Below are 25919 nucleotides of genomic sequence, written 5' to 3' on the forward strand. Positions count from 1 at the left end.
CATTACATGCTCAACTTTAAATTTTAATAATCTTTTTATAGGTCTGGATTCCAAGATTGATACAGGCTGTATTTTCTGGCCTTGCAGATGTAAGACTGTACGGCCTAATGAGGCGCCTGGAAAATGAAAATGTGGCAAAATGGGTGGTATGTAAAAACTGATCATTGGATGTCTTTTAGGACAATAAATTGCAAGCATAGCAGGAATTGCAAGTATAGTATATGGTCACAACAGCAATAGGTGGGTCCTTCTGGTCCTGGCAGACACCATGGTCTGGTAATATGGACCTTCCCTTTCCTTTCCTTTCCCTTTTATCTAATCCCCCCCCCCCCCCTTTTTTTTAATCTTTCACCTACTTATTCCTGTGATTTGGGTTCAGTATTGCCCCCCCCTCCAAATAAGTACTTGTGTTGGACCCTTGACATACTTATGTGCATAGGATGTGCCACGTAGTGCCTCTCCTATTGTATCCTAATTTGTAATATGTATTTTATGTGAATAAATATATATACCGTATTTATCGGCATATACCGTGCACTTTTTATCACGTGGGTGCGTGATATACGCCAATACCCGCTTCCCGCGCCAAGTTTGAACTACTGCGCCGGCATATACCGAGCGCAGTACACTCGTGAATCGTCGGGCAGGCTCGGCTCCTCTCGCAGTCACGTCCTGGACGTACAGGACACCTAGGACGTGACCGCGAGAGGAGCCGAGCCTGCCCGACTATACACGAGTGTACTGCGCTCGGTATATGCCGGCGCAGTAGTTAAAACTCAGCGCGGGAAGCGGAGATCGAGCGGGGAGGACACCGCAGAAGGACGCCGGACCCGACGAGGAGGACACCGCCGCAGACGGACGCCGGACCCGACGAGGCTGCCGCGGAAGACACCAAAACTGTAAGTACTAAAATCTTTTTTTTCACAGGAATGTGGGTCCACTTTAGGGGTGCGCGCTATACGCCGGAGCGCGCAATACCCCGATAAATACGCTAATAAAACTTTTTAGTTTTTTTGGATTTGGTGAATGTTGAAACTCCTGTCAGCAGAAAAGAGTATCTCCCCAGCGGGGACACAGCATTAAAAACATAACAGAGATTCAGACCGTGTATGACCGGCCTTACTGTAAAAAACCAAACTCTCTACCAAAGCAAAACTCCACCTAAAACAATATTTCACATGATGCATAGAATGGGGCAGGAGTTGATCCTCTGCCTAGTACTTGTAGCTCTTCTTATTCCATCCCTAAGGCAGGCCATACACAAAGCGAGTTTCTTTCCTACAACTGCTGAGCCATTGTAATCTCCAGGCAGTAGAAGTTGTCTTTAGCGAAAGAAGACAAGTGATTATTGCTAGCAGCTATACCAGCCACTAGCAATAACCATATGTAAAATACCGCAGGCTGATTGTACCCAAATTAATTGATCGACTTGGGTACAGTTAGCCTGCCTACACATTGTTCGAATCTCGGTCACTTCCTGCTGAACCGGCCTAGATTCAGACCTTCTATGGCTGGCCTAACAAAGTCATTGCTCAACATTTCCCTAAGTTTTCTGTGTCAACAGTTTATAGAAGTTCCCTCTAACCCCACAGAAAACCCAGTGCTTTGTGTGCATTAAACGACTCCCCCTGCCTGGAGAATCCAATGGCTCAGCAGGAAGGATTCACAAATTGACATGGTGTTCCTGCAGTTGCAGGAAAGAAACTCGCTCCGTGTATGGCCTGCCTTAGGCTGGCTTCACACCTGTGCATTGCAGTTTATCATGCATTACCATAACACATAGCACTATATTCCGTGTGGTGCAGTTCTAAATGAATGGCACCACAACCAGCACAGTACAATAGGTGTTGGTGGAACCACACTGCAGCACACCACCACTTGCAATACCGTTCATTGTGGTGCATTGCTGAGAGGGGGAAAAGTACAGGTCCAGTAAAAAAATTATTAAACACTTGCTTCTCTCCTAAAAGCAGAAAAAAAAGTTGACTGCCCATATCATCCAATGTAATTGCCCTAATGGCAAATGCAAAGATAAAGACCAATTGTTGGCTATAGGCAACAGAGGCTTGCTTTTCTTTCAAGTCCACTTTGGCTTGTGTGTGTTTTTCTTTGTGTTTTGTTGTACCATTAACGCTTTTATATATATATATATATATATATAATTTTTCTTCTTTTCAGTACTTTTGTCAGCTGTGTTCGTGGTTTACCTGGTTTTGTTGCACAAGAACTCTCACAAACACGATGGAAACTGTACTTGGCACATTGGCTCTGTATTCATTCCCACTGGAAGGTTCACCAACAAAGAGCAGGTGAAAGAAAAACTAGACAAACAACTTCTTCCATATCTGACTTTGCTGTGGATTGTCATTCTAAATCTGTCGTCTTGTTTTCTAGTACTAAATACTTGCTATTTGTGGCTTTGGCTTTTCTTATGCGACCAACCGCCATCATTCTTTGGATTCCATTGCTCATCTATCACTTCTTTAAAGAGCCGAAAAAACTTGATTTGGTGCTACAACAATGTTTACCTGTTGGGTAAGTCTTTACATTGCATTAAAGTGAATAACATACTGTACATTCTTTTACAAGCTGTGTGATTTAAGTACACCAATATATCAGTACACACCTAAAGTGAACGCAACTTTATTTTATAGGCTTTAGCTGTACTCCTAAAAATATATGTATGTGGTGATGTGTACCCTAGTACCCCATTGCTTTATTATTAATAAATACTGTACAAGTACTGGTTTATCTGCTTCCTTGAATGCCTCAGGAAGGTAATGCTTCATTCAACTAGAAGATTGAAGGAAGAAAAAAATAAGTAGTCTGATTCCCCCAGCCATACATTGGAGGTGGATGGGGGAATCGCTCCCACAGTGCCATTGTATTCTGTCAGCGGGAGCCCTCCCCACAGGCAGAATACAATGATTGGTGTTGCCATCTATAACAGGCATCACTATTTATTTGGGTGAAACCTGACAGACTGGTTGTGCACAAGTAAATCTAACCAGCTAGCCCATCCATGGATTGAAGTTCAGCTGAGACCAGATGGATTTCGATCCATGTAGGACTTGACTGGCTTTTACTGACTTGGATCCATCCGCTTAAATTTTTAAGTGTTAGAGGGCTTCAGTATTTTAAAATCCATGTGATTACACTCCAGGCTGGCTCACATTAAGGCCCCTTTCTCATGGCCAGGTAGCTGTGGCTGCTGGATTCCTGCAGCAAGAATTAGCAGATTCTTGCTGCTGGAGTGACCGGGTTATGGAATCGGCATTAATCGCTCAGCCCATATAAACTAATGCTGGGCTGACGGGACACTGCTGTTTGCATGTAGCCACACACAGAGCAGTTAGGGACAGATGTCTGAGCCTGGATGCAGCTGACTGCGATTGCCAATTCTTACCGCAGGCATTTAGTAGCTAACCAGCTATGTGAAAGGGGCCTATGCCGGATGTTTATTCTCTAATGTGGTATAGCTACTAAATGGCACGGACAACCATAGCAAGTAGGTATTGCCCACCAGTGGCATAATGCTAAATATTTTTGCATTCACATTTTTGGAAATGTAGCCTGATGCCGCGTTTTTCGCGATGTGAAAAATGACATCTTTTTTTTTTTTTTAATGTCCTTTAAAAACGATCGTGTGGGGGCTCCAGAGCATTTCTTTGCGACGTTAAAAATGGGCATTAAAAATTTAGAACATGCTCTAAATTTTCGTGTCGTTCTTAACGTCGTAAAAAATGGTCGTGTGTGGGCTTTAACGACGTGAAAATAACGCACATGCTCCAAAGCAAGTTATGAGACGGGAGCGCTCGTTCTGGTAAAACTAGCATTCGTAATGGAGATGGCACATTCATCACGTTGTAACAGACTGAAGAGCACGAAGACTGAAAAGCGCGAATCAGCAAAAGCGGCCCCAAGGGTGGCGCCATCTGAATGGAACTTCCCCTTTATAGTGCCGTTGTATGTCACCGCGCTTTGCTAGAGCATTTTTTTTCACAATCGTGTGTAGGCAAGTCAGGCTTAACAATAATCGGGATGAAAAAAGGCCCATAAACAAAACATTGGGCCTGATTTACTATGCTCTGTGCGCTGCGCTGGTTCATGCGTTAATTAGTACTCCGGGTGGAGGCTTAATTGGGCGCATGAACCAGCGTAGCAGCCGGCGCATTGAAACTAATATGTAAAGCCGCGCCGAACTCCCTATAGAAGTCTATGGGAGAAATCAAAAGTGTTCATTTTAAAGGCTAATCTGCAAGTTTTGTCCTAAAAAGTGTTTGGGGACCTCAGTCCTGTCCCAGGGAACATGTATCAATGCTTTTTTTATTTTTTAAAACGGCCGTTTTTTCGGGAGCAGTGAAATTAATAATTCTTAAAGTGAAACAATAAAAGTGAAATATTCCTTTAAATTTCGTACCTAGGGGGGGTGTAATGTCAGCATGTGAAATAGCGCATTTTTCCCGCACTTAGAACTCCCCCTGCACAAAGTGACATTCAGAAGGAAAAAAGTCATTTAAAAATTCACACGCGGCTATAATGAATTGTCGGCTCTGACAATTCTAAAGGGATTCATTCATAAAACAAACAAAAAAATGTGTAGGGGTTCCCGCAAATTAAATTACCAGGCCCTTCAGGTCTGGAATGGATATTAAGGGGAACCCCGCCGTAAAAACCAAAAAAAAAAAAGACGTGCGGTTCCCGGCAAATATCCATTCCAGACCCTTCAGGTCTGGTGTGGATTTTAAGGGGAACTCCACCCCAAATTGAAAAAAAAAATGGCGTGGAGTCCCCCTAAAAATCCACACCAGACCCTTATCCGAGCACGTTGACCTGGCCGGCCGCAGAAAAGAGGGGGGGACAGAGTGCGGCCCCCCCCCCTCTCCTGAACCGCACCAGGCCACATGCCCTCAACATGGGGAGGATGTCCCCATGTTGATGGGGACAAGGGTCTCATCCCCACAACCCTTGCCCGGTGGTTGTGGGGGTATGCGGGCGGGAGGTTTATCAGAATCTGGAAGACCCCTTTAACAAAGGGGACCCCCAGATCCTGACCCCCCCCCCTGTGTGAAATGGTAATGGGGTACATTGTACCTCTACCATTTCACCCAAAAAAAAATGTCAAAGTGTTAAAAATGACAGTAGCCGGTTTTTGACAAATCTTTTAATAAAATCTTCTTTTCGTCTTTCCTTCGGGTTTCTTCCGCTGCTTCTTTCTTCTCGTTCACATCTTGCCCGACGTGTTCTTCTATCTTCTCCGTCCGTCCTTCAGCCTTCTGGTCCCGCATCTTGCCCGTTGTCTTGTCCTGTCTCCTCCTCGTCCGCATCTTGGGTCTTCTGCGGTGTTCTTCTAGTCCCCGGACCCAGCGTTTGAATTTGATTTGGCCGCCGTTTTCCCGCTCCTGGGACCCGCCCCCCTCTGACGCCACAAGTAAACTCCTTAGAAGGTCATGTGCGTCAGAGGGGGGCGGGGTCGCAGAGCGTCACACAGCGGGGGAATTCAATTTCAATCGCGCCGCCCGGAGAAGAAGTTCCCGCCGTGTCACACTCATGTGACCCCGCCCCCCTCTGACGCCACAAGTAAACTCCTTAGAAGGTCATGTGCGTCAGAGGGGGGCGGGGTCGCAGAGCGTCACACAGCGGGGGAATTCAATTTCAATCGCGCCGCCCGGAGAAGAAGTTCCCGCCGTGTCACACTCATGTGACCCCGCCCCCCTCTGACGCCACAAGTAAACTCCTTAGAAGGTCATGTGCGTCAGAGGGGGGCGGGGTCGCAGAGCGTCACACAGCGGGGGAATTCAATTTCAATCGCGCCGCCCGGAGAAGAAGTTCCCGCCGTGTCACACTCATGTGACCCCGCCCCCCTCTGACGCACATGACCTTCTAAGGAGTTTACTTGTGGCGTCAGAGGGGGGCGGGTCCCAGGAGCGGGAAAACGGCGGCCAAATCAAATTCAAACGCTGGGTCCGGGGACTAGAAGAACACCGCAGAAGACCCAAGATGCGGACGAGGAGGCGGACGGAGAAGAAGACAGGACAAGACAACGGGCAAGATGCGGGACCAGAAGGCTGAAGGACGGACGGAGAAGATAGAAGAACACGTCGGGCAAGATGTGAACGAGAAGAAAGAAGCAGCGGAAGAAACCCGAAGGAAAGAAGAAAAGAAGATTTTATTAAAAGATTTGTCAAAAACCGGCTACTGTCATTTTTAACACTTTGACATTTTTTTTGGGGTGAAATGGTAGAGGTACAATGTACCCCATTACCATTTCACATAGGGGGGGGGCCAGGATCTGGGGGTCCCCTTTGTTAAAGGGGTCTTCCAGATTCTGATAAGCCCCCCGCCCGCATACCCCCACAACCACCGGGCAAGGGTTGTGGGGATGAGACCCTTGTCCCCATCAACATGGGGACATCCTCCCCATGTTGAGGGCATGTGGCCTGGTGCGGTTCAGGAGAGAGGGGGGGCCGCACTCTGTCCCCCCCTCTTTTCTGCGGCCGGCCAGGTCAACGTGCTCGGATAAGGGTCTGGTGTGGATTTTTAGGGGGACTCCACGCCATTTTTTTTTCAATTTGGGGTGGAGTTCCCCTTAAAATCCACACCAGACCTGAAGGGTCTGGTATGGATATTTGGGGGGACCCCACACCATTTTTTGGGGGGGTTTTTACGGCGGGGTTCCCCTTAATATCCATTCCAGACCTGAAGGGCCTGGTAATTTAAATTGGAGGGACCCCCTTTTTTTTTTTTTTTTTTTTTAATGAGCAATGACTCTATTCTTTATAGCCATGAGTACTTTAACCACTTGCCCACCGGGTTAATTCTGGCACTTCTCTCCTTCATGTGAAAATCACAATTTTTTGGCTAGAAAATTAATCAGAACCCCCAAACATTTATATATTTTTTTTTAGCAGACATCCTAGGGAATAAAATGGCAGTCATTGCAATACTTTTTGTCACACCGTATTTGCGCAGCGGTCTTACAAGCGCACTTTTTTTGGATAAAAATCACTTTTTTGAATTAAAAAATAAGACAACAATACATTTTGCCCAATTTTTTTATATATTGTGAAAGATAATGTTACGCCGAGTAAAATGATACCCAACATGTCACGCTTAAAAATTGCGCCCGCTCGTGGCATGGCATCAAACTTTTACCCTTTAAAAATCTCGATAGGCGACGTTTAAAAAATTATACAGGTTGCATTTTTTGAGTTGCAGAGTAGGTCTAGGGCTAGAATTATTGCTCTCACTCTAACGATCGCGGCGATACCTCACTTGTGTGGTTTGAATACCGTTTTCATATGCGGGCGCTACTCGCGTATGCGTTTGCTTCTGTGCGCGAGCTCGTCGGGACGGGGCGCTTTAAATTTTTTTTTTGGGGTTTTCTTATTTATTTTTATTTAGTTTTATAATGTTTTACACTGAAATAAAAAAATAAAAAAAAAATGATCAGTTTTCTTCCTATTACAAGGAATGTAAACATCCCTTGTAATAGGACTAGTGTGTGACAGGTCCTCTTTATGGAGGGAGGCGGGGTCAATAAGGCTGGAAAGCATGGTATTGAAAAAAAAAAAAAAAGGTCTCATGCTTTCAGCTGCAATCATGTTCGTTCACCACAGTGGTGTAGTGTATAGCACTTTGACCTAGCAGCAAAAGAGTCGTTGGTTCGAATCCCGCCCGTGACAGCATCTGCATGGAGTTTGCATGTTCTCCCTGTGCCTGCGTGGGTTTCCTCCCACAATATAAAAACACGCTGTAAATCGGTTCCGGTCTAAATAAGCCCTAATATGCAGTAGTATATTTAGGTTTGGTTCTGCCCTAGGCCTGACTACATATCTGCACCTCCTAATAGAAAAATGACCCACCCCTTCCTGTCAAGGTCACACCCTGTTTTTGTATAACCCCGCCCAGTAATTTTCAGGGGACCCACACACTAGTTCTGGGGGGGCACTGGATTCCCTTAACCACTTCCATACCAGGCACTTACGCACCTTCCCGCCAAGCCAATTTTCAGCTTTCAACACTGTCGCACTTTGAATGGCAATTGCGCGGTCATACAACACTGTACCCAAACAAAATTGGCGTCCTTTTTCCCCCACAAATAGAGCTTTCTTTTGTTGTTATTTGATCACCTCTGCGTTTTTTTTTTTTGCGCAACAACTAAAAAAAGACTGCAAATTTTGAAACAAAAAACGTTTTTATTTTTTTAGGTTAATTTTTTTGTAAATAAGTTTTTCTCTTTCAATTACGGGCACTGATATGGCGGCACTGATGGGCACCGATGAGATGGCACTGATGGACATCGATGAGGTAGTACTGACGGCACAGATGAGGTGGCATTGATTGGCGGCGCTGCTATGCGGCACTGATGGGCACTCATAGGCGGCACTGATGGGCACTCATGGGCGGCACAGATGGGCGGCACTTATGGGTGGCACTGATGGATACTTATGGGTGGCACAGGTGGGCACTGATAGGTGGGCACTGTGCATGGATGGGCACTGTGGGGTGGCACTGATGGACACTGTGGGGTGGCACTGATTTTCCCAGTCAGTGCCTATTTGTGGGCACTGATTGGCATCTTTTTTCTTATTTTTTATTGCTTTTTGTTTTTTTGTTCTATATTTTTTTTGTTTTTGCACACCCTGGTGGTCCAGGGTGGGCATCCCTGGTGGTCCAGTGTGGTGATCCGAGGGGGGGCTGCGCTGATAAACAATCAGCGCGAACGCCCCCTGTCAGGAGAGCCGCCGATCGGCTCTCCTATACTCGCGTCTATCAGACGCGAGTGAGGAAGAGCCATCGATGGCTCTTCCTGTTTACATCGTGATCAGCCGTGATTGGACACGGCTGATCACGTGGTAAAGAGTCTCCGTCTCCGTGAGAGACTCTTTACCGAGATCGGAGATGCAGGGTGTTAGACTGACACCCCGCATCACTGATCGCCGCACTGCGTGCCCCCACAGGCGCGTGCGGCATGAAATCCTGCAGGACGTCCTGTCAGGATTGTGTAACCACTTCCCGGACGTAAATCGGCCATAGGCTGGGCGGGAAGTGGTTAATTTGCATAGTTTTTCTCTCACTCCCTGTTTGGCTATGGGGCAGGAAGTGAAGGCAAATCTCCCCAATTGGACACAGATAATACAAAATAAACTGACAGGGCCTATAACCCTCCCTCACTCTATCCAAAATTAAAGAAAATAAAACTTGTTGATTATAGTTCTTGTCAGGGGCGGACTGACCATTGAGTCACTCGGGCACTGCCCAAGGGCCCCATGCCACTAGGGGGCCCCATCCGGGTTGCCAGGCTCAGTAAAACCAGGGACAGTATGTAAAAATCTGTGTTTTTTTTAGATCTGTCCCTGATATGTCCGAAAATGACATGCTTTTAATGTGAATATCCCAAGATTTTAGCTGCCCGCCTCTGCACTACCTCCTGGCGTGGTGGTCATCTGTAAGCCAGAGGGGCCCCATAATCTTCTATTGCCCAGGGGCCACATGAGTTGTCAGTCCGCCCCTGGTTCTAGTTTAAGCACAAATTTCATAGAGTTTTATTGAGAGCCCCAAAAAATATAACCATGCCAATAGGCCAGGATAGAGCGTTGCTAATATGTAGGAATGTGTGCGTTATTAATTTGCAAATAAGTATTATCTGCTCATTTTTTGGGGATGTCTGCACCCCTGATAGTGACAACATTTGTGAGGTGTCTTCACCCTTTCTAATTCATTCACTTCCTGTCACATAGCCAAACAGGAAGTGAGGGTAAAACCTTACTAATATCTTTTCTTGGGGACACAGAGATCAAGCTAAATAGTTTCCCATTATGTAAATTGCACTCTAGCATTTTGCTGTGTACACCCCAAATTATTAGGGATCTTGGACTTTGGGGTCCATTGACTAAAGGCAAATCCACTTTGCACTACAAGTGCAAAGCAAGGAAGAAAGAAAACAAAACAACTTTGCTTCTACAGGATTGGATGTTAAAACCATCAGTGCTTCCTCTCTGATTTTCAGCAACTATGCTTGTACTGCAGAGTGGCTTTGCCTTTACTAAACCCCAAACTAAATAATCATTTGGGGCAGGGATCCTCAAACTACGGCCCTCCAGCTGTTTTAGAACTACACATCCCATGAGGCCTTGTAATGCACTGACATTCACAGACATGACTAGGCATGATGGGAATTGTAGTTCCTGAACAACTGGAGGGCCGTAGTTTGAAGACCCATGATTTGGGGTGTACACAGCAGTGCTGGAGTGCAATTTGCTTAATGGGGACACTAGTTAGATTGACCTGTGTCCCCAAGAAATGACACTGGTAGGGTTTTAACCTCACTTCCTGTTCAGCTGTGTGACAGGAAGTGAAGCCAATTTTAAGAAAAGGGACACAAAGCTCAACACAAAAATAAAAAAACACAAAGCAGGGGTTCTAACACTCACTTGGCTTCCCTCAAACACCCACAATTTGAATAGGATTGCCTTGCGCTAGATTTAAGCACAGTGCTGTAAATCAGCACGTCAAGCCTGTCCACCAATAGCAAACCCCCCCCACAGGCCATGTTTGCAGGTTTTCCTTCATCTTGCACATGTGCTTTAAAATACAGTCTGGACAGCAATTCTTGATAAGAGAAATCCCCAAAACATGTCCTGTTGGGGGTACTTGAGGGCTGAGGACCACTGCAGAATAAATAAAATACTTACCAGTTTTTGTCTTTAAAGTCAGGGAGAATAAACATGGCAAACATTTCATGATTACACACCAGGAAAGAAGCTTAGACAAAAATCACACATAATTTGTTAGGCCCAAACCTAGTTCAGCTGCAGCTGTCAACATATGTAGCATGAAAAAGTAACAAAAGACAAACTTAACAATTTTAAAGTAATTTTTATTGGTCAACAAAACAATGAAAGCAAAAAAAGACAAACAAACAAAAATACATTTCAAAATTCTAAATAACCATAGCTTTACACATTTTTCATAAAATAAGGCCACATAGACAAATACATCAAAGTGAACATCATTTAAAAATAAACCAAAACCATTGGCAAAATAAAACAAAACCCATGCAACAAACCACATTTGTGTTTAGCAACAGCATTTCTGCCAGCCTGCCCCTTCTGAGGGCAGCTGAGGACTGATCGATCCAAGCTTTTTATAACAGTGCTAGTAATGAAGCAATTGGAATCACATGAACAAATTGCAGTCTCTAGTTTGGGTGAGCTTGTAATTGGGCACACCTGCAATTAATCCAAACCACGCTCTATGAGCATCCAATGAGTGTTTTTCACCTTTTAAAAAGAAAGGATATTTTTTTTCTAAGTGTTTGAGCATGCTCAGTTCATCACACATGTAGGAACCAAGCTGCAATGGAATGAGAGCTTTTTTTTTTTGGTTTCCCCTGATCTGATGCTTTCCAGCCTGAAGGGGAGGTGTTAAAGACAGAAGTAAACACGCACATTTAATAATCTATTTGTGTGAAAAAAAAGGTTGCCAATTTTGTTTAGGAGCCACGTCGCACGACTGCGCAATTGTCAGTTAAAGCGACGCCGTGCCGAATCACAAAAACTTGCCCGGTCATTGACCAGAAATATGGTCCGGGCTCAAGTGGTTAAAAATTAACAAAACACAAAAGTGAGCCCAATTTTTGGAGATAATGTGAAAGATGATGTTACACCGAGTAAATAGATACCTTACATGTCACGCTTTACTATTGGAAACACTCCTGCAATGGGGCCAAAATGAATTCCGTGAATATCCCCATAGGCGACCTTTTTCTTTTTTTTCCAGGTTACCAGTTTATAGTTACAAAGAAGGTCTAGTGGTAAAAGTATTGCTCTCGCTCTAACGCACGCGTCAATACCTCACATGTGTGGTTTGAACGATGTTTATATATGTGGGCGGGACTTGCGTAAGTCCCGGCCACATATGTAAAAATTAGTTTTACTTTTTGCTATAATAAATATCCCCAAAAATATATATTGAAAAAACTAAAAAACCCCTCAGTTTAGGCCGATACGTATTCTACATCTTTTTGGTTCCAAAAAATCGCAAATAGCGTTTAGTGTTTGGTTTTTGCAAAAGTTATAGCGTCTACAAATTTTTTTTTTTGGTTGTTTTAACTAGTTATTGGGGCGATCAGCGATTTTTATCGGTACTGCGACATTATGGCGGACACATCGAACACTTTTTTGGAACCATTGGCATTTTTCTAGCGATCAGTGCTGTAAAAAATGCATTGCTTACTCAAAAAATGCCACTGGCAGGGAAGGGGTTAACACTAGGTGCAAGGGAGGGGTTAAATATGTTCCCTGGGTGTGTTCTAACTGTAGGGGGGGGGGACTGACATGTGTAAATGACAGATCGATGTTCATGAAGGGGAACTCCAGACCCCCCCCCAAAAAAAAATAAGGTGGGTTCCCTCCAGATGCATACCAGGCTCTTAGGCTTGGTCTGGAACATAAGGGGTTAAACCCGTGCAAAAAAAAATAGCGTGGGGTCCCCCCCAAGATCCAAACCAAGCACTTATCCCAGGCACGCAGTCTGGTCAGACAGGAATGGGGGTGGGGACGAGCGAGCGCCCCCCTCCCTCCTGAGCCATACCAGACCACATGCCCTCAACATGGGGGAGTGTGTGCTGTGGGGGAGGGGGGCACTGCCCCCCCACCCCAAAGCACTCTTGCCCCCATGTCGATAGGGACAAGAGCCTCTTCCCGACAACCCTGGCCGTTGGTTGTCGGGGTATGCGGGCGGAGGGCTTATCAGAATCTGAGAGGCCCCTTTAATAAAGGGGTCCCCAGATTCCGGCCCCCCACCCTATGTGAATGAGTATGGGGTACATCGTACCTCTACCCATTCACATGGGGGAAATGTAAAGTAAAAAAAACACACCACACAGAATAAAATATTTTATTAATCTGCTCCGGAGCCCCCCCTTTCTTCTTTAGCTCTCTTAGAAGGGGGGGTTTCTTCTCTCCCGATCTTCCGCCGGGACCCTGGGCTTCGGTGATTTCTGCCGGGGGAGGGCGCCATCCCTCGGTCCTCTCCGGAGCCTTCCGCCGGATGCCCCCACCCCATTTAAGCTCTTTTTCATTAGGGAGGGGCATCCGGACTTCGGCGACTTCTGCCGGGGGATGGCGCCTATCCCCCGGTCTTTCCGGTGCCTTCCGCCAGGGTTCCGGTCTTCCTGGTCTTCTGCCGGGGGTGCGCCAACTCCCCGGTCTTTTCTCTTCTGTCTTCTCTGCTCCCTCTTCTGCCTGGCTCCCCCGCGGAGCCAGGGCTTTCTTCCGTCTTCTTTCTTCTCTCTTCCTTCTTCTGCCTGTCTCCTCCGGGAGCCCAGGGCTTGTCTCCGCTGTCTTCTTCCTTCTCTTCCATTCGATGTTGACACGACGAGGTTCCGCGCTGACATGCCGTGTCAGCGGCGGGCATGGACTTATATAGGGTAATGCCACCATGTGACCTCAACCCATGTGACATCACATTCCCTGGGCATGATGGGAATGTGATGTCACATGGGTTGAGGTCACATGGTGGCATTGCCCTATATAAGTCCATGCCCACTGCTCAGACGGCATTCCAGCGCCGGACCTCGTCGTGTCAACATCCAATGGAAGAGAAGCAAGAAGACAGCGGAGACAAGCCCTGGGCTCCCGGAGGAGACAGGCAGAAGAAGGAAGAGAGAAGAAAGAAGACGGAAGAAAGCCCTGGCTCCGCGGGGGAGCCAGGCAGAAGAGGGAGCAGAGAAGACAGAAGAGAAAAGACCGGGGAGTTGGCGCACCCCCGGCAGAAGACCAGGAAGACCGGAACCCTGGCGGAAGGCACCGGAAAGACCGGGGGATAGGCGCCATCCCCCGGCAGAAGACCCCGAAGTCCGGATGCCCCTCCCTAATGAAAAAGAGCTTAAATGGGGTGGGGGCATCCGGCGGAAGGCTCCGGAGAGGACCGAGGGATGGCGCCCTCCCCCGGCAGAAATCACCGAAGCCCAGGGTCCCGGCGGAAGATCGGGAGAGAAGAAACCCCCCCTTCTAAGAGAGCTAAAGAAGAAAGGGGGGGCTCCGGAGCAGATTAATAAAATATTTTATTCTGTGTGGTGTTTTATTTTACTTTACATTTCCCCCATGTGAATGGGTAGAGGTACGATGTACCCCATACTCATTCACATAGGGTGGGGGGCCGGCATCTGGGGGCCCCCTTATTAAAGGGAGCTCGCAGATTCCGATTAGCCCCGCCCGCATACCCCGACAACCAATGGCAAGGGTTGTCGGGAAGAGGCTCTTGTCCCTATCGACATGGGGGCAAGAGTGCTGTGGGGTGGGGGGGCAGTGCCCCCCTCCCCCACAGCACACACTCCCCCATGTTGAGGGCATGCGGTCTGGTACGGCTCAGGAGGGGGGGGGGGCCGCTCGCTCGTCCCCTCCCCCATTCCTGTCCGGGCCAGACTGCATGCTTGGGATGAGGGCTTGGTTTGGATCTGGGGGGACCCCCGCGCCGAATCGGCGCGGGTTTAACCCCTCACGTTCCGGACCAAGCCTAAGAGCCTAATGTAGCCCTGAAGGGGGACCCGCGCCGATTTCAAGTTTGAAATTTGGCGCGGAGTTCCCCTTCAGGGCTGAAAACAGCTCGGAGATTCCCGTGCGCCGCGTCACGCAGCGCAATCACGGGTACGCCGCTTGGTATTTACCAAGATTTTCACGGCGTACTGACAAGGCGCACGGGAATCCCTGACTTTTCTCTCTGCGCATGCCCAGTATGCAAATGAACCTCCCGAGGTTCAGGCGCACTGTGCAAGCGTACGGGGATCTGTTTTCAAAAAACACTTTCCCTTTCAATTCGGCCCGCCAAACACTTTAAAACACATGTCACTTCACTTCCCCTGCATCCCCCCACCTCCCCCCCTAATAAACTCCCGCCCAAACCCCCGCAATTTACAGTTTAATGTGCCGTGCGCCAGGTCTGTACTGGTGCACAATGCACCCTCTCCTGGGCGCACGGAGCACATTAGTAACTAGGGAAATACACTGCACTAGCAGCGTATTTCTTTAGTAAATGGCCAAACGGCTGCTACTCCTGCTTTTACTCCATGAGTCATGGAGTAAAGGCTTGGTAAATCAGGCCCATTGTGTCTAATTGTTTTACAAGAACGTTCTAAAATATGGTAGAAATGCATTTGCTTCTCTTTTTTTGGGGGTAATCCTTGCCTGCCAGAAAAGCTTGCGGTGCCTGATTCATTTATCCAGTAAGTGGTAATAAAACAATTAAAATGGGTTTTCACTGATGCTAGTATCGGTGCCGATGCCAAGCATTTGCACGAGTACTTGTACTCATGCAAATGCTTAAACCGACACCTAGGCAGCCTTATAGGTGATTGGTGTGGCGGTGAGGGCAGTTACAAGACCGATCTCCCTGTATAGCTTTTAATAAAGCAACTGACAGCTGCTTCTCCTCCTCTCCCTCCCGTGGCTTTCAGCTGCTTTATTAAAAACTATACAGGGAGATCGGTGCTTGTCAACTGACCGCACCGATCACCCTGACTGTCCCTCGTGTCGTGTCGTCCCCTGGGTCCTCCATGTTGTCCTCTGGTCCCCCCCCCCTCCCCCCCCGTCACAGATCTGTCAGGATGGAGAGTGGAGGAAGGACCAATGTTACGTGCTCTTTACTTTTTCTGAACGAACGGAGTCGGTGATTACGGACTGTCCATTCATACCAGTTTTATGAATGAAGAGGAGCCTCTGTCTTCTCTCCATCTTCAGTGCAGCTGAGGCTGCAGATAACAGGACTGGGGAATCTGTGTCCTCAGTCCCTTTTCCTGGCTCAAAGGGGAGATGTCAGGGGTCTGTTTACCCCCTGACACCCCCCCCCCCCAACAAGGCTGATAAGAAAAAATAAACATTTCTGTTTTTTGGGGAGTGCATCTCTGATTTTTCCAGTCACTATACCTGTTAGCTTTTTTGCGTCTGAACTTGTAAAAACATCTAAGATCTACTTTCTACAACTGCCTCCTTTGTCCAGTGGCTACTAGCCTAGCTTGAAAATTAAAAACTCGATAGGTGGTGGTCATTAGGAAGCTTGGGGATGAAGAATGAGATGATCTTGAATCATGTAAGCTAGTCTCCCCAATCCTCTCTGAGCACCTCACTTGTTTGTTCTGCATAGAACCTACCTAACTCCCATTCGACTTTCTAGGTACCGGCCACCCTAGTCCTTTGTGCCCCAGATCTGGTGAGACAAATGGCACATTTTACCGTTTGGTGTGGGCATGCCCTGCTTGCTATTCAAGGCTATTGGTCACAGGTGGTTTGGTTCCTGCATGATCAAATTGGCTCTCCATGAACCCTCTGCCTCAAGCAGTGCCTCTTGGGATCTTCCCTGATCTGGAAAGTGATAAATATTGATATATTTTCTTGCAAGAAACTCTTTTTTTTTTATGGCTATAATGTTGATTGCTAGGGTATGGATCAGGACTTCATCCCTGACAGTCTAGAACTGGGTGGCTGCCATACAAGAGATTTTTTTTTATCCATAGTGGGTGCCCGGCTAAATATCATAAGATCTGGCAAAGGTGGCCAGAACATTCCTCTACATGCAGTGACTCTGTGGGTATATAAGTGTCTACTTCACGTACACACTATATTACCTGCCACATCTACTTAACTTGCACCATTATGAGCTACCATCTATTAAACTGGTATTATTGGTATCCATCTCTATATATCATACATACATACATACATACATACATACATACATACATATTTTATTTTAAAAATTAACTGACAATTTTATTTGTTGTTACTACTTCAACCTAAAACAAAGAAGGTACAAGACTTTCAGATTGGCAAACCACAAAGTACCAGTTTAGAGAATATAATATAAAGAAGCGAGGATGGGCTAATTGGACCCCTAAACGGGTTACAAAATGTATTATCACCAGACATGGTGTTGGCATAATAAGATCAACAAATTGGCTTCCAGTAGGGAGGGGGGGGGGTAGATTACATTGGCTCAACTAGGTCCTATCTGTGCTAAGGTGTGCAACCAGATATCAAAAGCCACTGTACTAGACACAAAGAAAAGATGGGAAAATACAAGAGGGAAAGACGAATAAGGGGGGGGGGGGGGGGAGAAAGGGGTTGATTAGTGTAGAGCAGGCATAAGCAATTAGCGGACCTCCAGCTGTTGCCAAACTACAAGTCCCATCATGCCTCTGCCTCTGGGAGTCATGCTTGATGCTGTCAGAGTCTCGCTATGCCTCATGGGACTTGTAGTTTGGCAACATCTGGAGGTCCGCTAATTGCTTATCCCTGGTGTAGAGTATCCACCTGTGTCTGAAGCATACCCAATTCGGAAGCTGCCATCCATGCACGTTGTGACACGGCCATGGATATGTCCGACTGGGGAGCTTCTAAGAGGTCCAACAATTCCCAAACCTGGTTATGGGCTCCAGTGTGTCAGTTAAGGAGGCAGTCGGGTATTCCATTCACTTCATATCTTGGATCCTAGAGTGCAATTCACACAAAGAGGGGGGGGGGGGGGGGCTCCCGTTTCTTCCATTTAAATATAAACCAAGCATCGCGCTGCAGTCATCACCTGCACAAAGTTGTTGTCTTTTAAAGAAAGTTTATAGAAGAATAAGGTGGGAGACTCAGGAGGAAGGTTTTGCAATTAAAATGAAGCCAGGATACATAAAGAAGTAGCGTAGTGAATGAACCATCCAAAGAACAATTAATGGGCAGGACCATGAGATGCAGTACAATGTGCTCGGGTCTTTTTTGCAACAGCGGTCAGCGGAGGGATATACGGAGTGAAGCAGGTCTGGGGTTTGGTACCAGTGATAGTAAAAAATTCTCTGATTTTCCTTGTACAAGGTGCAGATGGAGCTCTTGGATGCCTGTGTACCGATTTTATGTTTATATGTGGGAATCCTCCTTTTTGTTGATCTTTGTAATTCAATTGTGACTATTGTGATGTTTCTCCTCATGTCTCCTTCTTTTTTAATAGAGTTTTTGGTTATAAAATAAAGGGGGGGCGGGGGGGGGGGAAATGCATGTGCCTTTCACTAACTATATTAACTTTTTACTGACCACCCCAAGAATGTTAATTACATGTGTGTTTTGCAGACTCTTTACTTTTGGGGCCTCACTGATAATTGACAGAGTATTTTTTGATAAGGTATGTTTCAGTGGAGACTAAAGTTAACATTGGTATGTTGTAAAGCTTCAGTTTCTTAACCCTTTGTATAATTTGACCGTATTCTCTAATGTTCTATAGAAAAAAACAGAATGATTGGACAATGGATGCACATTTGCTATAGGTACATGATGATTGGGGGTTTGTCAACTGCCAAAATAAATAAAAATCACTATAAAGGGGTGGTGTCAGCTGAATGCTCGGCTAGAACCACACATTCTACACACGTGAATTTGAAAAACTCTTATGCCCTGTACCAGGGCTCGACAAATCCTGGGCGCCAGGTCGCCATGGCGACTAGAAATGGTGTCCTGGCGACTTGGCTTTGTGAGCTGGCGCCATCTGGTGGTGGCCGTTGGTATTACAAGTTGAGCATTACAAGTTAAACAGCAATTCTAATGTAATTTTTCACTATTTTTCACTGCCATCTTCTTCCCTCTAATTGGAACCCCCAAACATTTTATATATATATATATATATATATATATATATATATATATATATATATATATATATATATATATATATATATATATATATATATAATAATTTTATCCTAACACCCTAGAGAATAAAATGGCGATTGTTGCAATACTTTCTGTCACGCCGTATTTGCGCAGCGGTCTTACAAGCGCACTTTTTTTGTGAAAAAATTACACTTTTTTTAATTAAAAAATAAGACAACAGTAAAGTTATCCCCATTTTTTTTATATTATGAAAGATAATGTTACGCCGAGTAAATTCATACCCAACATGCCGACAAACTTTTACCCTTTAAAATCTTCATAGGCGACGCTTAAACACGGTTTACATATGCGGGCGCTGCTCACGTATGTGTTCGCTTCTGCGCGCGAGCTCGTCGGGACGGGTGCGTTTTCTGGCTCCTAACTTTTTTATCTGGCTCCTAGATTCCAAGCAAAATTGTCAAACCCTGCCCTGTACACACAAGCGGAATTTCCTTCGGAAAAAAGTTGGATGGTTTTTCAGACGGAATTCCGCTCAAGCTTGGCTTGCATACACACGGTCACACAAGTTCTCTGAACTTTCGAGCGTTAAGAACGCGGTGACGTACAACACTACGACGAGGCCGAGAAAAAGAAGTTCCATGCTTCCGAGCATGCATGTTTTTTTTTTTCTCTTCGGAAATTGCATACAGACGAACGGATTTTCCGATAGGATTTTTTTCCGTCTGAAAAATTGAGAACCTGCTCTCAAACTTTTGCTGGCAGAGATTCCGCCAGCAAAAGTCTGATGGCCACGGAACCCGTTCCGGTACCGGATTGGCTCCAGTTTTTCCCCCGCCAGGCCGGCCGCTCGGGGGCTCAAGCCTACAGAGGTCCCTTTGCGCCACGACCACAGAGAGGCAGGCGACGCCGTAACTCGGCCCGAGGTGGAGCACGTGAGTAGGACATAGGCCACACATCCGTGCCCCCAGCCTAGGCCCGCTCACCATCCCTGCCTTACAACAACACCCCCCATCGGTTACTACCTGCGCCCCCCATCCCCGACTGACGCTGTCCCTGGACATCTATGGCCCGGCCGGTGCCGGATGGAGACCCCTGCGGGGGGTTTCTCCCCTCCATCAGTCCACGCTACTCATGGCCGCCCCGTTTTCGGGTCATTGCCTATTTGATGCCCCGGGCGGGCCCCCCCCTGGTGTTTCGGGGGGTCGCCCCCCCCCCCCTGGCTCCGAGACCGCTCGGCTGAGCGAGCCTCCCCTGTCCTGGACGAAAGGTTGATCTAATCTCTCTGCTCCCCCCTGGGGAGACCCACTGATGCTCCAGCCCGACCACTGCAGGGCCCTGCAGACACCGAGACTGCTGGCTGTATGGCCTCCTCACAGGACGAGACAATGACCATAGCACAGAGGGCTAACGGTACCGAACTCAGGTTTGACACTCCTTTCGATGGGGGGGGGGGGGTGGGGGGATCCGGCGTTTTGGGGGGGTCTACCACCGGGGGGGAACTGCGGTCCTACGCGGAGGGACCATCTTTGAGGGCTACATGTCCTATGGCCGTCACGGCTGTGGCGGCTATATGGGGGGAAGAATTACCCGTCGTACGACGTTGATGGGGGGCTGGGGATCCGGGGGGTGGGGTGGCTCTTGGCCTCGGGGGGAAGACGCCCGGGGTCCTGGGTCAGGTTCACCCCTGGATATGTTATTTGCACTTCCTGCACTATGTTGCCTTATTTAGTTACGAGTAATTAAACTGCTCCCATTGAAGCCAGTGTTACTGTTATTGTTGCTTATGATATGCCATGCCGGTTTATGTTTTTATGTTTTTATTATGTTTTGATACTGTATGATATTCCATGATGTGAAGCTTTTGGCCGGGATTGGGTGGAGAGGGTCGGGGACTCGATCCCCGCCCCTGTCTAGCCCATCTCCCCCAACTAGGGCGGCACTCGTCGTCTGGGAATATCCCAGAGAGTGCCTATAGCTGATTTAGCTATCTCAGTAGGAACTTCTTGGAGGCCCCACCTGGAGCCTACCCTTTGAATTCTCTTTCTACCTCCTCCTACTTACCTCCCCCTCTCTCTCTACTACCCTTCCCCTCCTCTTGACCCCTCCTTCCCCTCACTCACTCCCCTTCCCCCCCACTGCACAGTTATGGGAGACCTTACAGTAATCTCGCTGAACGTAAAGGGACTCAATACACCCGAAAAGCGGCGCATGCTGCTACAAGACATGCGACGCATGGGAGCAGACGTGGTGCTCCTACAGGAGACACACTTCAAAGAATGCAACCTGCCATTGCTGAAAAACAAATTCTTCCCTATTGCACACCACTCACAATACTCGGAAGCTAAATCCAGGGGGGTGTCCATCTTGATCTCAGCAAAGATACCATGGACACACTTAGACACCCTGACAGACAGAGAGGGACGTTTCCTCTTTCTGAAGGGCAAAATAGGCGACAAAATAGTGACCCTTGCAAACCTCTACGCCCCGAATGTGCAGCAAGACGTTTTTATCAAGAAACGACTAAACCAACTCAGACGCTTCACAGAGGGACACCTGATCATAGGCGGGGACTTGAATGTACCCCTAAACCCGACCGAAGACACATCCGCCGGGAAGTCATCCTTGACGCGTGACGTTATTAAACGCATCGGCGTCTCTCTTCACGCTATGCAATTGATAGATACCTGGCGTCTCTGGCACCCTGGAGACAGGGACTACACATTTTTCTCCAAGCCCCACCAGACGTACTCGAGACTGGACTACTTCCTTTTACCACACGGTCAGCTAGATGCGGTCAAGGGGATTAGCATTGGGTCAATCACATGGTCAGACCATGCCCCGATCACACTGACATACGCAATATTCAACAACAACAGAGACCATAAACCAGTGTGGAGGCTCAATGAGAGCCTACTACACAATTCCGAGGTCATGACAGAAGTGGGGAGAGAGTTGGGACACTACTTCTCCACTAATAACACGCCAGACAGTGACACAGGAACCGTGTGGGAAGCCCATAAGGCGGTAATCCGGGGAATATTTATAAAACATGGAGCAAGACTAAAGAAGGAACGCTTACCACAATTGAACCAACTCCTCACCAAACTGCAAACGATAGAAACTAAACATAAAATGACACCGGACAGGCGGATAGGCGCGGAACTCGATATCGTTCGGGCACAGATAACGGATCTTCTGCATTTTCAGGCTAAGGCTGCATTGCAGACATGTCGACGGGTTACATACGAGTCAGGCAACAAATGTGGCAGATTGTTAGCAAACACAATCCGGACACGTCGGCTAGCCTCATACGTTCCCCAGGTATTGACATCAAACGGACAAAAGAAGACTACACCTCGGCACATTACGTAAGAGTTCCGTCGGTACTATGACACCCTGTATAACCTGACCAAGACCCCCCCTACGCGAGACATGATACAAGATTACATCTCCGGGTCCCTAATGCCTTCTTTGTCGCCTGAAGATAGGGAGAGCCTGGAGGAGCCTATTACCTTACTTGAACTCCAAGGCGCATTAAAAAGCGCCAAACCCGGTAAGGCCCCTGGGCCTGATGGTCTCACAATAGCATATTACAAGTCACTGTTCCCTTCAGTAGGTCAACACATGGTTCGGTTGTTTAACGACCTGGGAACGGGGAAATCTTTCCATGTTACCACTTTGCAAGCTCAAATCTCGGTAATCCCAAAGGAAGGCAGAGATCCCACTAGCTGCAGCAATTACCGTCCCATATCCCTTCTTAATACAGACCTCAAATTATATACCAAAATCCTTGCCTCCAGACTCCAGAACCACCTCCCACATTTAATTCACCTAGACCAGGTGGGATTTGTACCTACAAGGGAAGCCCGGGACAACACTGCCAAAGTCCTCAATCTACTACACATAGCCTCCTCTAGTAAGACACCCAGCCTATTCGTAGGAACTGACGCCGAAAAGGCGTTTGACCGGGTGGACTGGCAGTTCATGACTTCCACCCTGGAACATATCGGGCTAGGGGAAAAAATGAGGAATCGGATAGCAGCTGTATACAGGGGACCGACGGCGAGGGTTCGGGTTAACGGGGTGCTATCAGAAGCTTTTCCTATCACGAATGGGACAAGGCAGGGGTGTCCACTCTCACCCCTGCTATTTGCACTTTCGCTGGAACCCTTTCTCTGTCACGTTCGTCAAAACACTGACATCCAAGGTATCCGCACCATGGACGCGCAATACAAGGTCTCCGCTTACGCGGATGATCTTTTATTTAGCCTCATAGAGCCGGAAACATCCCTTCCAGCCCTCTTAAGAGAATTCGAGGCCTACGGCAAACTGTCCAATCTGAAAATCAACATGACCAAGTCGGAAGCAATGGGGGTGGGAATCCCACAACAACGGCTTGATCGCTTGAAATGGACGACGAGAGCCTTAAAATACCTAGGCACACATATACCCCCCTCGCTTTCTCAGCTGTTCGGGCTAAATTTCCCCCCACTCCTGTCGGAGGTGCGGAGATTGTTGACACAATGGACGGGCGGACTACACTCCTGGCTAGGTAGATGCAATATCCTAAAGATGACGGTACTGCCCAAGTTCCTCTACCTCCTCCAGGCTCTTCCGATTCACATACCTAGTACATACTTTAAACAAATCCACTCTGTATTCTCGCGCTTTCTATGGGCGGGAAGGAAGGCAAGACTCCATAGGAGAATATTATCACTTCCCAAATTAAACGGCGGATTGGCGTTACCAGACGTCAGGACATACTACCATGCCGCACACTTAGTCAGATTGATTGACTGGTGCAGACATAAACATATCAAGTCGTGGACGCAGGTAGAACAGAGTCAATGCGAAACTCCTCTCCACCGGGCCCCTTGGGCACACAAAACACTCCCCCCCGCTGTGACAAGACACCCTTTAATAGGAAACACGATCAGGGTATGTGCAGACCTTTTTGACAGATATTCACTTTCATCACAGAACTCCCCTCTGAGACCCATAGTGGGACACCCGCAGTTTGGACCAGGCCTAAGAGACAGAAAATTCCTGGACATGGCAAGGGCGGGCATGTTCCAGGCCTCACATTTTAGTTCTGGAGGGAGGTGGAGATCAGCGGCAGAATTGTCGAACCCGGTTGGTGCATACCGGCTTGATTTTTTAAGAGCACAACAGCTCAGCCATTTTCTGAATAGCCTCCCTACGCCCCCGCCCGACCAAACACCTCTGACGACCTTAGAGGAACTGTGCAGTGAGACGGGAAACCTCCCTCACGCCCTATCTCAGATGCACTCGATACTCAACACTCCAGCGGATGATTATCGAATCCCAGCCCTCACTAAGTGGGAGGGAGAACTAGGCATACAATTTTCGGCCAACAAAAGACAGAACATAGTCCGCTTCACGCATAAATCGTCTATCTGCGCCAAAACACAGGAGACGAATTTTAAGTTACTTACACGATGGTATAGGACCCCGGATCAGTTGAATAAGATATTCCCAGACACCACGGCCAACTGCTGGAGATGTCTGCAGGACAGAGGCACTCTCCTGCACATATTTTGGTCATGTCCGCGGATCAGGGGCTTCTGGGAGGAGGTACGCCGAATCACCCAACAGTTTGCGGGTCATGTAGTACCAGACGACCCAGCTTACTTTCTATTACATGCAAACGACCTATCCCCCGGGGTGTATAAGAAGTCAGTGGTGCGCCATTTGCTGGACGCCGCAAAGGCTTGCGTGCCTCTCCTCTGGAAATCCCCTCAGCCGCCGACCATAGCGATGTGGTTAAACAAAATAGACGAGATTAGCCGGATGGAGGATCTGATCCTCTCCAGCCAACAACGTCGAGAGACGTATTCGGAAACATGGCAGATATACAACATATTTAAATATTCAGAAGAAGGTCAGAAACTCAGGGAAATGGAATAGGGGGTACGTGTCCCCTGTCCCTGAGATAATTCGACAAACCAGCTACTCCACGGTTGTGGAAACTTGATACACGCCCTTAGGGGCGCTTTGGATGCGCTTACCATATCTGTGCAGCCCCCCCCCTTCCTCCCCCTCTCCCCCCCCTATTATCTCACTCTCTTTTACTCTCTCGCTGTCTCTCATCTTGCTACTCTTTTGCTATATGGAAAAAGGAAAATGGATCGAGAAGCCGGCCTGACCGGACAGGGTAGCTTACTATGTCACACGGAAGTAATGTTATGGTGTAATCGGAAACCCGAATGTGGTAGACTACAACGTCTATCGGTATACATGTAACACTCACTGCTATTTGCCCGATACGGGATGTTTATTATATCATACATACATACATATGCAATGTATGTTGAAGGTCCGTGAGGACTGGCTTTTTGTTGATAAATAAAAAAAAAAAAAAAAAGTCTGATGGCACATGCACACGGTCGGAATTTCCAATTGAAAAGCTCACATCAGACTTTTGCTGGCGGAAATTCCGCTCGTGTGTATGGGGCATTAAGGTCCATTTAGATCGAGGTGTGTTGATGCATGTTTTTCACATGTTACCGTGCATTGCATTAAGACTGCCCATTCCAATGAATATTCTGGCAATGCACCACGGACATGCACTATTTTTGGCAGCACAAACTGCAGTGTGTTACCATGTATTGCGCTGCTGTGTAACATTTGTGCATTGGAGCTGCTTTGCCTTATGGCCCGTACACACCACAGTTCATCCGATATTACATCGGACAAGCACAAGTTTTCTTCATACAATACCAGATCTTACGATTTTTGTTTAGTCAGTACAGTTGTCGTCCAAAAATACAATACAAATACATTACAACACACGACATCACTTCCTATTATTTTTTCCTTTTTTTTCCCTTTTTCTGTTGTACGAGAATTTTCGTGACTTTAGTAACTTATTCAATTTGCGCTTGTGACTATTATGCAAAAAAAGTTGTACGATATTCGGAACGTGTGTACGGCCATTAGTGTGTTAGGGTGCAATTCAAAATAAAATTTCACCACAGCATGTTAGTATTTACTCAAGTAACAAGCGCGTCACCAAACCGCAGCTGAAAATCGCCTTGTTGCTACACTACAGGTGTGCTAATTCCATAAAAAAAGTGTATATAATTTCCTACCATCTACAGAGCCTAAAACTTGTATGTTTATATAAAAAAAATTGGCCCCCAAAATTGTCTGGAAGCCGACACTTCCAGAGTTGTTGATTACCTGGCTCCTCCTGCTGACTTCCACATCACTTCTATCTCCTGTAGAGAGACCCTTTGCATAGGCTTTTCC

At 47.2% G+C, this 25919-nt stretch overlaps 1 protein-coding gene across 1 annotated transcript in view; it reads left to right on the forward strand.

The window, feature by feature from the left end:
- Window positions 1-25919, forward strand: part of PIGB (phosphatidylinositol glycan anchor biosynthesis class B) — a 60439-nt gene that overhangs the window by 9004 nt on the left and 25516 nt on the right. Inside the window, exons 4-7 of the mRNA XM_040342725.1 lie at window positions 42-146; window positions 2179-2309; window positions 2395-2535; window positions 18111-18162. Coding sequence (XP_040198659.1) covers window positions 42-146; window positions 2179-2309; window positions 2395-2535; window positions 18111-18162 — 429 coding nt within the window. The remainder of the gene's footprint in view (window positions 1-41; window positions 147-2178; window positions 2310-2394; window positions 2536-18110; window positions 18163-25919) is intronic.

This window comes from Rana temporaria, chromosome 3 (genome assembly GCF_905171775.1).
Source record: "Rana temporaria chromosome 3, aRanTem1.1, whole genome shotgun sequence".
Taxonomy (NCBI): Eukaryota; Metazoa; Chordata; class Amphibia; order Anura; family Ranidae; genus Rana; species Rana temporaria.